This window comes from Triticum aestivum, chromosome 3B (assembly GCF_018294505.1).
Source record: "Triticum aestivum cultivar Chinese Spring chromosome 3B, IWGSC CS RefSeq v2.1, whole genome shotgun sequence".
NCBI classification, from domain to species: domain Eukaryota; kingdom Viridiplantae; phylum Streptophyta; class Magnoliopsida; order Poales; family Poaceae; genus Triticum; species Triticum aestivum.
In genome coordinates, this window is record NC_057801.1 from 777,173,561 (window position 1) to 777,188,855 (window position 15,295).

The 15,295-nt window shown below is 43.3% G+C and overlaps 1 protein-coding gene across 1 annotated transcript; it reads left to right on the forward strand.

Annotated features, from left to right (window-relative positions):
- Nucleotides 1-356: 356 nt before the first annotated feature.
- LOC123072355 (BURP domain-containing protein 13) lies at nucleotides 357-3,383 on the forward strand. The gene is made up of 2 exons (XM_044495915.1): nucleotides 357-544; nucleotides 2,150-3,383. Exons 1-2 carry the CDS (start codon nucleotides 385-387, stop codon nucleotides 2,941-2,943), a joined length of 954 nt encoding a protein of 317 aa, XP_044351850.1. The 5' UTR covers nucleotides 357-384; the 3' UTR covers nucleotides 2,944-3,383.
- The last annotated feature ends 11,912 nt before the right edge of the window (nucleotides 3,384-15,295 follow it).

Sequence of the window (15,295 nt, forward strand, 5' to 3'; positions counted from 1 at the left end):
GACTAGCCCATGGCCATTTGATTGCAAGCACCCACATCTTTCAATCCGCTAGAAAAATTTGATCGCGTGAGACAATTTGCTTGTAGGATGTTGAATTAATTGTGATGAATTTCTTTGCTAACAACTTTTCCCCCAAATCACTACTGAAAAAGCTCGTACACCAAGTACTTTGATATATTGAAAGGAACATCTTTTCTTGAAACCTTATACGAATAAAGAAAAAGAAACATTTGCAACTAAAGTTAGCAGAAAAAGTACCGGTGCATGCCTTGACTTTGTGTGGGGCCACTTGCTCAGAGGTACATCAAGGGCTATATATACCCCCGACAGTCGGGAGTCATAACAGCCATGGATCATCTCCTCTTTTTCTCATTCAAATCAGTCATGAATTCAAAATCCGCTTTCCTTCTGATCGTGGTGGCAGTTAGCACCACGGCCATGGTGCACGGCCACCCTGCCGCTAGCACTCCAGCGGCACGGTTCTGGGAGCAGGCCCTCTCCGGCACGCCGATGCCGGAGGTGCTAGCTGATTTTGTTCAGAAAGGTAATCTTTGCTTACATGTTTAATTATATGTTTGGTATATAAATACCAAAAAGGTTTTCCTTATGTATAATTACTAGCAAAAATACACGTATGTTGTGACAGAATTTAAATCCTGGGACGTCTGTTCTAATATTAGGCTGCTCGGCTGTGATGGCTTAACTTATCTGCAGCTGCAGTAGCCAGGTAGCAGCAGCTACAGTACACATTCAGTTCAATAATCCACAGCCCAATAAGCCTATTCAGTTCAAACGATCTACCAAGCCATGATGTTCTGAGATGAGATTTCGTACTGTGATTGAGCATATAACCATCTAATTTTTTTTTCCTAAGAACACTCCAAAAATTCAGTTTTAGCACAAGCTAAAAAAACCCAACAGGTCCGATCAACAAACTTCCTCCTTATATTTCTGCGCTTTTGCACTCGTCGTTCATTGATGGGTCACTTGCGGCGGTGCGGGGATAGAGGTTCAGGTACCTCTTTGTCCGCCATGGACGACAGAGTGCCGTGCATGACTTCCTGCTGCGCGCTCGATCTAGCAGCGCGACTGGGAGAAGAGGCTGTGCTGTACGCGCGCTACTTCAGACATCATCAGAGTTACAATATGACTTGCTCCTTGCTGCAAAGCTGCCGCTCTTAATTTTTTAAAGCTCGTGGTGCAAATTTTGGTTTTCGTACAACTAATCTTGGAAATATTGGATGATGGGTGGTGTTCTGCATGCTCCCAATTTTAATTTTTTTTGGCAAGCTTCAGAAGCAGTTTCCTAGCACTCATTTTTCAAGTTCGGTTGGAAATGATCTAACTCGTGTGAGCATCGATCGTGAGTAACGGGACAATAAATAAGTTAGAACTGTAATCTCTAATTTATCATGTACTTCTTCCTCTATTCCAAACTGTAAGCAAGAATCTTAGAGAGTCAAAGAATTTTAAGTTTGACAAAAATTATAAAGAAATCTACAAATATTTGTGACATCAAATTGGTATATTATGAAAATATAATTAATGAAGAATCTAATAATACTTAGTTGACATCATGAATGTTATTATCTTGTCATATAAATTTGGTCAAACTTGAGAAGCTTTGACTCTTCAAGATTCTTGGAATGACTTACAATTACTACTCTTAGTAAACTGACTAGAACCCTTATACGCTTAATTAGAACTGTAAAATTCAATTCATCATGTACTACTACTCTTAGTAAAATCGGCTAGAACTTCTATACTATGGAGAGTGAAGGGACACATAGGAAGAGAGTCTAATGGACCAAAATTCAGAGGAATAAATGTTCACCCTTTTATATAAGGGAACGTATCTGGTGCAAACCAACCTCTCCGTGCAACCGTGCAAACTTCTAATCGGAGCTACAGGATGTTGATCCAAGGGGGCGCATGGGGGAATGGGAGGGCGGATTCGCAAAAGCATGATTAGGGGCGGGCCGTTAAGTGTAAAATTACCTAATCCCCACGCCCCCTTGGATCAACATCCTATGGCCCAGATTAGAAGTTTGGACGGTTGCACGGAAAGGTTAGTTTTGTTGATTTAATATTATGTATGTATATATAGAGTATGCATGGATATAAACATTGACTTTGTGTTCTCGTGCAGGAATGGATCTGTCACCGCTCGTGGAGCACTACTCTGCACAGCCTAGTATCGGCATGTGCACACTCTTCAACACTATCTGCGACGCGCGCACGGTGGCGGAGACCGGCATCTTCTTCCACGAGGCCGAGCTACATCCGGGCAGCACCATGACCCTGTATTTCCCAGCGGAGGCGGAGACAGCCATCCTCCCGCACGACATCGCCGGCAAGGTCCCCTTCGAGAACCTAAGCGACGTCCTCTCCACGTTCCACATCTCACCAGGCTCCGCTGAGGCTGCGCAAGTGGAGGACACCCTGCGCAAGTGTCAGCAGCCGCCAATCGCCGGTGAGATAAAAGCCTGCACCATGTCGCTAGAGAGCACTGTAAAGGCCGCCATGGAGATGCTCGGCACCACCATCCAGCAGGGTGGTGGTGGTGGTGACGTGTGGGCGGCCACGTCGACGCTCCCCCGCGGTGGCCTGCTACCACACCGGGAGTACATTGTCCAGGAGGTCACCAAGCTAGAGGGCACTGGCTACGTGGCCTGCCACAAGGTGCCGTTCCCATACGCCGTCTTCCATTGTCACATCGCACATACGGGGTATATAGGTTACAAGGTCACCCTCCACGGCCGCGGCGACAACGAGGGCCCTGTGGTTTCCTTGCTGGCGTTCTGCCATTTCGACACCTCCCACTGGAATCCGGCACACCCGGCGTTCCAGATACTGAAGACCCACCCTGGTGCCAGTACGTCGGTGTGCCACTTCATGTCGTATGGCAATCTCGCGTTCATCAAGAAGGCACGCACAGCCTAGCTTGCTACTGCATCCTTCGTTGCGCGCTACATACGCCAGTGTCGTGCTCTGGACATCAACGTGGCGCTCTTTTTTCATATATGCACCGTAAATGTGTAAATGTGGGCATTCATCCGTTCTAGCTAGGACGGCGTCTTCTATATATAGAATAAGAATAAGAATGGCACCATATATAGTTCTAGCTTTGGCATCAGACGAAAATATAAGGGTGTAGCAATGGTACGGTGTGTGTCCAGGTTTGTTTGGATGGATGTTATATGTAAGTACATGTCGCTAGTGTTGGTGAGTGGGGGCTCCGATCCTACATATTGCTAGCTAGTGCTGGTACATGTCATTGTTACTACTGTATGAAACTTGTGTGGTTGGTCCTGTGTGGCCTAGCTAGCGTCGGACATACTGTATTATCGTGTTATGTGTATGAATAAATATGTTTATGTATATATTAGCACAAATGCCCGTGCGTTGCAACGGGAGAAAACAACAATTACTACGAACCATGGTTGGTCGGATCGAGGAACTATACCACGGGACAACAATTGTTGGTGACAATAAAAGATGCATCATTTGAGGATAACTGAGGGGTAAAGTTAAAAACATGATTAAGGCCAGTCCCGGCCCGTAAACCACCATTCAGGGGTAACGTGAAAAAATGGACCACTGTGCCATGGAACTTTGGCTAATACTAATCTCAGTAAACCACCACTTAGGGGTAAAGTAAAAATAGGAAAACCATAGAAAAACATGCATACCAGAAGCATCTTCGATAATGCATATGTTCCGAGCATTTCCCTTCAATTCCATCCACAAAACGAGAAACACTTTCTCCATTCTCAAATGACTCAGTAAGGATTGTTGGATGCAAAGTAGTATCACTTAAACGATGAGACATATTTGAATTTTGTTCAGGATGAATCCAAAAAGGTGGAGGTAAAAAACACATAGAGGCATATATGACCAACTATCGATAGCAGAACTTTTAAAATGCACCATGGCATAGTATGTGTTACTTTCGGACATTAGAATAAGGTTTGTCAGTGTAGCATTACATGTAGTCAAGTACAAGACTTTACAGTAAAACTCTGCAAGTTTTTATTTTCTTTTAGCAGAAATAAACACAAATTCTGGTTTCATAGGATAGCAGTAGTCAACTCTGTAATTTGAAGCGGTATAAAGCTGGAACTAATTCATTGTGCAACAATATATTCCCCTAATTAAATGGCATGGCCAACACATTTCTGTAGGAGATAGAGCTAATAATGTGAATGGAATTAGAGCACCACAAGTCAATTAATGATTACAGAACGGGATTTCCACTTGAGTTTTTTTTTTGCATGGGTTCCCACTTGAGGATTGCAAATGGGATGATTACCCTCAGGTTTATGCATAGCATATGGACGAATCAGGGAGTAAAGCAGCCTGCCCAAGATAGTCTCCCAAATCTTGCCTTTTTTCAGTGACATAAAAATTCACCCAAATCTGAAACAGTTAGCACAATCCCTTTTGGCTGATATGGCCAGGAGCAGTAATAATTCCCGCCAGCATTGCGCCCTACAGATTGAACTTCGTCAAAGTATTATTAGGCTGATCTGAACCCAAGTCGGCAAGCATTTGAAGAAATAAGCCATGTGGCCCCTGGGAATTTCCATCGCAATGGACTCTATTTCCTTCTTTATTTCTTTTCTTGTTACCTGAAACACAAGATATACAGAAGGTTAATTAGTCTAGCTGTCCTTCCTCTTTTCCCTACCACAATGATCTCTCAGACACGGCTTCCTAATACCCAAAAAACTAAAAAAAAGTATATAAATTGGATAGATTGAATGTGAGGGAGGGAGGTGGGACTATTTAAGGAGAGAATTAACCTATGTTAGTACGGATAGTAGAAGGTAGCTCAGTTGGCCTTTGGTTTTGAGTTCGACTCCTGTCATCAGCATTTATTTTTGCCTCAAACAGGATAGGTGGGCTGGACTTAACTTATTGGGCCACAGAGCACGGGCGGCATATTATGTGCCAAAGGTTTATTGGGCCACCTCGCACACAGTATCAATTAGTACCACCTCCCTATCAAAAAAATCATCTACGGCGCGTCAAAAAAAATCCATATATATATATACACACACACACACACACACACGAGCAAAAGTGCCCGTGCGTTGCAACGGGAGAAAAAAAAACACGTCCTAACCCAATAAATTAAATATGTGATGTTGTAATAATTTATATACCACAAAAGGTGTAATCAAAAGGATAATTCTAAGTCGGACATGAAACACATTTTTTGAGTTTCCCGTGTGTGCCCTAACCTGTGTGTATATATATTAGTACAACATCGCCTAATCCTTATCCAGCAATGGACCGTGTTCGTGTCCTTTTCAGTTTTCACGTCCTAAATGCAAGTGCTCCTCCCTCCCAGTTGGCGTGTGGGGCGAAATAGGACGCGAGCAAGATGCACCGTTGTCGCACTCTCTCTACTATTCACCCCTCATCTCTCTTGCCTATCTCACCAATGACATCGATGACATTCAAACTTGAGGAATATCTTGATGATCAACAAGTAACAATGAGCACCTAATATCTTCTACCTTAAGAATTATTTCTTTCCAATAATCACTCACTTTTAGTTAGTCTATCTGATAATGTATTCCTAAGTGCTCTATAGATCTCCCAATAAAACCTTTATGGAAGCTATAATTAGTTTTGTTCATTATTTATGGATGTGTTTTAATTTTTGTGAACATTTTCTAAAAGCTGATGGACATGTTTTTTAAATTCCTGAATATGCTTTGAATATTGGGTCATTTTAAAAAATTGTGAACATTTTTTATTTCATGAAAATTCATTTGAAATCGTGATTTATTTATAATATGTGAGCAATTTTTAAGTTATGAACATTTTGTGATTTTTCGAACATTTTTTAAATTCACAAACAGTTTACCATTTTCCTACTTTTTTTCAAAACTCGCAACTGTTTGATATTTTGGAAATCCGAAATTAATTTTGATATAAAAAACCAAAACATAAAAAAAGTAAAAAGAAAAAAATAGGGAGCGCCATGAATCCGAAATTAATTTTTAGAGAAAAAACCTAAACAGAAATAAAAAAAGAAATACAAAACAGGGGCGCCACGATCCACACATGGGCTGGCCCATTACTGCGCTTAAGATAGGTAAAAAGAAAGAGAAAAAGCGTCCAAAACCAAGGATCGAACACTGGTCTCTTGTGAGGAGCATCCTAGCCTCAGCCATCGCCCCCACTCATCCATCACTGTTCATATACCGTATCAATTTTTAATAACAGAACCCGGGAGCGATATTTGAAATTAAAAACGAATCGTTTTTGTCTCTTACGGGTGGCATTGGTAGGTAATTATTGCCAACTTCGAGGGTAGTTTTTATGACGTACGGGCAGAATTCCAATTCTCTTTATTATTAGGTATATATATATGTGTGTGTGTGTAGTAACATTATTCATCACCCAGGATGCAGAATAGTTATTCCTCACCCGAGGTAATCTTACGATCATTTAATAAATAAATTATGTTTCAAATACAAATAGTTATAGTCGTATTGATTCACTGTATAAAATTTGGCATAAAAAAGGTTAGAAGACCAGAAAAATTACATTTTATGTATATTTTACACTATGTTTTTACATTTGTAATTTACGTAACATAATATTTTGTTTACGGTGATTATATATTTTCTTACGTTGCCTTTTTACTTCTGAATTAAGACAAAATTTACGGAACATAAAATTACGATGCATTGATGTTAAAATAGAGGGGGGTGAAGAATAACTATTCATCACCCAGGGCCGCGCTCGTCACTCTGGGTGAGGAATAGTTATTCTTCACCCCCTCTCTATTTTGACGTCCATGTACCGTATTTTTAGGTTTCATAAATTTTGTCTTATTTCATACGTAAAAAGAGAACGTAAGAAAATATATACTCGCTGTAAAAATATTTTATGTTTACATAAGATTATGAACGTAAAAACATAGTGTAAAACATACAGAAAATGTGATATTTTACGTAGTGAATCAATATGAATGTAATTATTTGTATTTCAAACGTAATTTATTTATGAAGCAAACGTAAGATTACCTCGGATGAATAATAACTTATTCTTCATCCTAGGTGATGAGAATATATATTCTACAATGGATTCACTCCTATAAGGCAACTTCCAAGAAAAATAAAACTGAACATGAAAAAAATTACCCACCCCACGTCCCACTCCCATCCCAGCTCTCTCTCTCCTTCCCGATCACTACTTCCCCGCAACCGACCTCCACGGCCTTCTCCCATGGTTTAAAATTTCGATATAAATTTCCGAAATTTTGACAATCTCGAAGGTGACCAAAATTTTGCACTTCGTTAAAAAAAACTCAGCACATTTGAATTTCTACAAAAAATGTTGGGCAGAAGTATGCAATACCAAGATTCGAACTTGGGTTACCTGCTAGCGTGTAAACTAGTTAACCATCACACAATAAGTACTTTTATGTTCAATCAGCGCTACATTACTTTATTATCTAGCTCTTTAAATTTTCAAATATTCAAATTCACACAAAAAATCGGTGATTTGTTCAAAATGATTTTCGAAATTGTCAAAATTTCCTAAATCTCGACATTTCGAGGGTAAGCGAAATTTATGCAATCACGAAATTCGGAACCTTGCCTCCTCCCAGGGCCGCCGCCCTCCACGGGCCTCCTCCCGCGCCAGGGGCTGGCCCCCACGGCCTGCTCCTCCCCGCGTCGCCCCCCTCAACGGCCCCTCCACGGCTTCCTCCCCGCGCCAGTTGCCGGCCGCCACGGCTTCTCCTCCCCATGCCGCCCCTCCATGGCCTCCTCCTCTCCATGTTGCTCCCCACCACGGCCTCCTGCTCTCCATGCCGCTCCCCTCCATGGCCTCCTCCCCGCGCTAGTTGCCGGCCGCCACGACCTCTCCTCCCTGCACCGTCCCCTCCATGGCATCCTCGCCGGACTCCTCCCCGGGTCAGCGGCCCGCCGCCACGGCCTCCTCCTCCCCGCGCCGCCCCCCTCCACGGCCTCCTTCCCGCGCCAGTTGCCAGCCGCCACGGAGTACTCCTCCCTGCGCCGCCCCCTCCATGGACTCCTCCCCGACCTCCTCCCTGGGTTAGCGGCCGGCCGCCACGGCCTCTCGTCCACGCGACGCCCCCCTCCATGGCCTCCTCCACGACCGAAGACTCAAATAACCCTCAAATTTTAAGTGGCAGTGCCTAAAAATGCAAAGCATTTGATGGGATAGGCTCCATATTTCTCCTAAGCCATTTGGTATTTTTTTCATAACACATTTTGTCTTTTGTGGATTAAAAGAAAACATAAATCACTAAATAGAAAAGGGGCCAGAGGCCTTACCTCGCTACTGGGCCGCGCTGGCCCAGCCCACGCTCACCTCCCTCGTCCTTCTTTTCCCCCGTGTCGCCTCGCACGCGGCTTAGTCTGCCCGCACCGGCCACCGCTCGCCACGCCGACGGGAGCATGTGGGCAAGGGGATAAGGCTCGCCTCGGGCCGTCTCCCCTGGCCGCCCTCCTCCATTTCCCCTCTCTCCCTAGCTCGCTCGCCTCTTCTTTCCTCTCTGCCACCACAACCGAGCGCCACCGCTGCCTCTGCCCCATCGACCCCGCGCTCTCCGGCGTTCCCGTGAGCCACCACCATGTCTGGAAGGCGCGCCGTGCCGGACCACGTCGCATACGTCTACTAACCGAGGCCGCGGAGCACAACTCCGACCGTGATGAGCTTCCTCCTTCTTTGAAGGAAATATGCCCTAGAGGCAATAATAAAGTTATTATTTGTTTCCTTATTTCATGATAAATGTTTATTATTCATGCTAAAATTGTATTAACTGGAAACTTAGTACATGTGTGAATACATAGACAAAACATGGTGTCCCTAGTATGCCTCTACTTGACTAGATCGTTAATCAAATATGGTTATGTTTCCTAACCATAGACATGTGTTGTCATTTGATGAACGGGATCACATCATTAGGAGAACTAGTCGCCTACCCGTGCGTTGCACGGCCGGGCTAGTTCTTTTAATAATACATATAGAAAAGACTCAAACACCTTATATCTTTTGGTTCTAGTTTCCAACATACATCAAACACCTTATAATTTCCAAATCTTTTATTGATATATTTGTATTGGTTTTAAATACAAAGTTAGCAAGCAAGGAGTACCTTGTTGCCTCAATTATGGCTTTGTAAGCACTTCTACTCTATATGGGTTTGCATGTAGTTATTCGCGAAATCCAATCATCGGCAAGAAAACTTCTACCAGGATATCTATTGGGTGAATGTCATGTACACCATAAGAATTTTTAATAACATATTGTACTATTAGTTATAGCTGCATCACATACATAAATTCCCGTTGGTTAGGAAATCTACAATGGTTAAATATAAAAACGAACACTTCATTGATAAAATACAATAATGTTGGCATATCGTATTTCATAAAAATCGTATTCTTTAAATATATAGAATGTCCAAAATTATTCAGATTTTCTTTTAGGACACACATCAATTTATTTTTATAAATGCAAGTAACTTATGGGATACGAAGTTATTTTTACCGAAATTTATTCGATCATATAACATCGGTCAGATTGACGGTAAAAGCCCAGATAGATTACATGTAGTTGCCTCCAGCAATTATATTATTGGAGTTTTAACTGTCCTCCGTAATAGTGTCAACTAAATCATTTTAATTGCAATGACCTCTAAAAGGGAGTATTTCTTTTCAAATATAATTCTTTCACACTGCTACCGCTGATGAATGTTTATCTCAAGCCAATTCAAATGAATATCTTAGCTAATATACTCCTCGGGGAATTAAAGGGAATACAAATTCAAATCAAATTTTACTTATGTAGCAGCAATTCAGCCATATATCACTCGTTATCTTCAAAGAGAAGTACTTGAACTGGCCGTGGTCAAATAACAATTCGAAAGTTGTACTAATATATGCATATATGTATCCTTTCTTGTGTCTTCCACTGGAGAATAACATGCTATAATAATTGGCTACAAAAGATTGATGTAAGTACGATGCACAAAATGATAACGCAAAAGAGTCCTACTTTTAGTCAATTCATGCCTACCAATCCTTTATTTAAGCTAGTAACCTCATCAAATATCGTGGAGAGAAAGAGAAAGATCTGAGTGATAACGCTGCCATCTTTCAGAAAATAAGTCAAACATGCCAATAATATTGGAAAAATGTAAATGCAATGAGGTCTGCATGAAATAAGTTGATCCCAACTTCATTTGTAGACAACTACAGAAGCTCATTGTACATATATATAATAAGGAGGCGAAACTTACGTGAGGCGAGTGTCAACCATATCAATGGACACGTACATGTCATCACCGAAGTAAATTGTGATGTTCTTTCTACCACTTCTTTTGCAACATGTTGTCAGTGCGAGCTGCATGGTTTTCTGTGCGGACACATGTATGACATAGCAAATTTGTTTTGGATAAAAATGCCAAATATAGTGGGAAAATTGAGTTTTGGTGCCCTCGTACATTTTGCATGTTTTAGATGAGCATGAGTTTTTGTGCCCTCTTACATTTTGCATGTTTTTGTGCGCTCATAAGGAAAAAACTATATACTCATGAGCTAATGAGATTATTAATAAGTGATAGATGCTAATACTATGAAATAGTACCACAAAGTAAATTTATATTTTATTAGTATTTGCCCGATATAATCAATCATGCAAACCAAAAATTAGTGGACACGCAAAGAATACGAAAAAGAACAAAAACAAAATAATGCATATCTACCTATAAAACATATATTAACATAATGGCGTAAAAAAATCATGATCAAACGCGGCACCTTACTGTTAAATAACTTTTACATGGATTCATGACTTCTATATATGAGAGATATTTGATGGATTAATTAATAGCGTAATATTAAGATGACACAAAGGAGCTGGTCCAACACGTACCTACTCTACTCTATCAGATGTTAGGATATTTCCCAAGTCGACCACATATTTTCCTCATATATATTTGTAAGCAAGCACCGTAAATTAAACAACACGTACCTTCAGGCATACACGCAGTCCGAGAGCCCAACACGGTATCGTTTGCGTGATCAAAGGGCAAAGTTCTCATTTCTTTTATAAAGTTATTCTGTCTCAACCGCAGACATGGTATGCCTAATTAAGAAAAAACCATGAGGATTGCAAGGATTTGAAGAAGATTTGCATTCATTATATACCTGATGCAGATGGTTTTGCATGCTGGCTTGTGGCATACATGATGGTCAGAAGCAGAAAAAGACAGGCATTCCGATATGTAAATATTAGATTAGATTTTTTTTGCAGGCGTGTTATTTGTACCTGCGCTGAGAGGCATTCATGGCATGTTCGTACCTGCACTGCACTGAAGCATTGTTGCATGCGGGGCATTTGATGGGAACACTCAGCGCCGGTGATCTATGGTGCATAATCCCTTTAGTCTGGTGGTTGATCAATTTTGTTTCCACATAAGCAAAGATAGATCGGTCTATATTATACATGAATAGCTGCAGCCCCTTGCATGCGTACCCTGCATGCGTACCTGCTTTAAGCATGAGATGGAGGATAGCCAGAACGATTCAAGTAAATATGCATGGGCCAAATAAACAGAAAGAAATCAGAACGCCTCAAGAGTGAGTAGCCAATCCATTGTCTCCTGATCAAACTCACCTGAGCCTATGAATTTCAATGAAATTACATATGAAACCTTCAGCTATCATTTGTCGTAGTCTCATCTGCTCCAGATCTTTCATACTGGGGCGGCTGGTGCAAGTTGGAGGCCAAGAGATCGAGGACCTCGCGACCATCATGTATGTGGATTTTATTTCTGCAGCACACATCAAGCATTAGAATCAAGTTACCAATCAACCAACACGTATGTTCAGAGTCACCTTCGTTAGGCTAGATAAGGAATACGATGGATGTGGCCTGAAGCTGAAAATATCAAGAAAACAACTTGTAACTGCTGAATTCAGCAGCTCTCACCTGCTCGCCTTTGCAGCCCATGTCCTAGAGAATCCACATAGATTTAGGTAATACTTTCAAACTCTAGTGCTCAGTACCATTACGGATCAGATGGCCATATCTGAATGAATTGACGTCACTGGACTTCAAACAACAGAATCTTTACCCATATTTTATAACCACATCAAGCATTAGCATCAAGAGTTACTAATTAACCAACACTTACGTTTAGAGTAACCTTCTTTAGGTTAGACGTCTCCCAGGCGTCCTCCTTGCCGTTCCTACAACCTAGTTAGCAGCACCAGCTCTTCTACTTCAAGAAGCTGCGTCTCCTAGCCATCCTCCTTGCCGTTGCTACCCCCTAGTTAGCAGCACCAGCTCTTCTACTCAAAGAAGCTGCCGGTGGCTCATGTGGGCATAGCTGATGCGGCTGGGCCGCTGGGGAAGCACGATTTGCCCTAGATCGAAGGAAGGTAGAATAGAAGGAATAAAGAATCAACCACTTAAGGAGACTTGAGCAAGGAAACCATCTCTCTGGTCCCTCTATGTTTGATTAGTAGATTGGTAATGGAGAGGCGAGCCAAGGGCAGGCATGGCGGTGGCGTGAGCACGGGAAACTGGCAACGTAGCTTTGGCTTCTCTTTAGATAAGAGATCGATGGATTTGTTTAGATAGAAGTAGAGAGATGGGCCTTTTTATTTTAATAAGATGCCCGGTGGTCTATCTGTATTTTTTTTTTGAGTTCAAAGTCTATCTATATATTGAGATAAAATAGATGTGTGCATCATTTTTTTAGCCTAGATGCATGCGTGCACCCTTAAAATATATAAAATAGGTTTCTAGTTCAAATAATATACAGATTTCTGGTTCAATTTTTTTTGAACATATAGATTTCTGGTTCAAAGAATTGTGGGCCATTTAGCCATTTTTTCTTCTTCTGAAATAAGGACTATGTAGGTAGATGTACACCGTAATAATTCGGACCCACCAAATTAACGGCTACTAATTACTGATCAACGTGGGAATTTGTAGGAAGTGCCTAATTAGTATAGGTATAGATAGATAGATAGATAGATAGATAGATAGATAGATAGATAGATAGATAGATGATGTGATGGACATGACCCATCTGTTAGCTTAGCATTATGATAGTGACGGTTTCATTGCTACTGCTCTCTTCATGACTTATACATGTTCCTCAGACTATGAGATTATGAAACTCCCGAATACCGGAGGAACACTTTGTGTGCTACTAAACGTCACAACGTAAATGGACCCGAAGAACATTGTATTGAGATCAAAAAAGAGAGAAGAAGCCAACTAGCTAATAACTATGGACCCGAAGGTCTGTGGTAAACTACTCACAACTCATCGGAGGGGCTATGGTGTTGATGTAGAAACCCTCCATGGTGGAATCCCCCTCCGGCAAAACGCCGGCGACGGCTCCAAGATGGGATCTCACGGATACAGAAGGTTACAGTGGTGGAAATTGTGTTTCGGTTGCTCCCTGGATGTTTTCGGGATATGTAGGCTTATATAGGAGGAAGAAGTACGTCAGTGGCCGCCCGAGGGGCCCACGAGACAGGGGGGGCGCCCTATAGGGGGGGGCGCCCTACCCTCTCGTGGCCGCCTCGGCTGTTTCTTGACTTGCACTCCAAGTCCTCTGGATCACGATCGTTCCAAAAATCACGCTTCCAAAGGTTTTATTCCGTTTGGACTCCGTTTGATATTCCTTTTCTTCGAAATACTGAAATAGGCAAAAAAACAGCAATACGGGCTGGGCCTCTCGTTAGTAGGTTAGTCCCAAAAATGATAATAATGTATAAAATAAAGCCCATAAACATCCAAAACAGGTAATATAATAGCATGGAACAATCAAAAATTATAGATACGTTGGAGACGTATCAACGGCGGCGCAGGTCGATGGCGGCGACGCGGGAGGACTGGGGGTTGCGATGGTCTGCGAGCGAATGGACAGAAACGAGTGGAGGGGGTGCACCACGAGGGGATAAGGCATACTATGGTCATTAACATTAATCTTTTTTATGCATCAACATTAATCTTTTCTAAAAAAAATTGTTTCCACTATGTTAACTATAGACTAGCCATCCTATACCCTCCAACGAACATCGAGTGACCTAACCACAGCAAGATTGACTCACAGATCTAGAGGTGCCAGCGGCGGCACCATCGGTGGAGGGGGTCCCAGCGGCCGCACCATCCGTGAGGGGGCCACACCCCGGAGACGCATGCCGCCTCTTCAGACGTGACACCCCACCTTACATCATGTATGATGGCCCGGTGCGATGCTCCGGTGGCATTGCTACCCCCAGGGCCCCCGTCCGGCATAACCCTGTAGCTTTCGACCACGACATCTAGCCCTTTGGCTTTCCATAGACGGGCTTTGACCAGTGGACCTCTCCACCCGGTTTCGTTAGGTCAGCCCATACAAACACTTGTGAGCAACATGCGGGCCAAACCCACAGCAAGATCCCCTCCGTGTAGACCCGACATGACCCATTCCCCCCCTCCAAGTGTCGGCGGCGACGCCGTCCGTGAGGGGGGCCACACCCCGGAGACGCGTGCCGCCTCTTCAGACATGCCACCACACCGTACGGCATGTATGAGGGCCTGGTGCGATGCTCTGCTGGCATTGCTACCCCCCAGGACCCCGCCCCGCCTAACCATGTAGCGTTTGACCACGAGATCTAGCCCTTTGACTTTCGACGGACGGGCTTTGACTAGTAGATCTCACCACCCGGTTGTGTTAGGTCAGCCCATACAAACACTTGGAGCAACGTCCAGGCCAAACCCACAGCAAGATCCCCTCCGTGTAGACCCGACGTGGCCGTTTCCCACCTACAGGTGCCGGCGGTGGCGCCTTCCGTGAGGGGGGCCACACCCCAGAGACGCGTGCCGCCTCTTCGGACATGCCACCACACCGTACGTCATGTATGAGGGCCCGATGCGATGCTCTTGTGGCATTGCTACGCCCCCCAGGGGCCCCGTCCCGCCTAACCATGTAGCGTTTGACCACAAGATCTAGCCCTTTGAGTTTCCATGGACGGGCTTTGACCAGTAGACCTCTCCACCCGGTTGTGTTAGGTCAGCTCATACGAACACTTGGGAGCAACGTCCGGGCCAAACCCATAGCAAGATCCCTCCGCGTAGACCTGATGCGGCTATTTCCCCCCTCTAGGTGCCTGCGGCGGCACCGTCTATGAGGGGGCCCACACCCCGGAGACGTGTGCTACCTCTTCCACTACAAAAAAATACACTTCCGTGATGATACGTGTTTGTCACAGTAGGTCACGTTTTCTATCATGCA

Bases quoted from the DNA above. Each gene is read 5' to 3' on its own strand.
- LOC123072355 (XM_044495915.1), top strand. From the start codon at position 385: ATGAATTCAAAATCCGCTTTCCTTCTGATCGTGGTGGCAGTTAGCACC. The intron at 545-2,149 runs GTAATCTTTGCT...GTTCTCGTGCAG, and splicing joins AGCTGATTTTGTTCAGAAAG to GAATGGATCTGTCACCGCTC.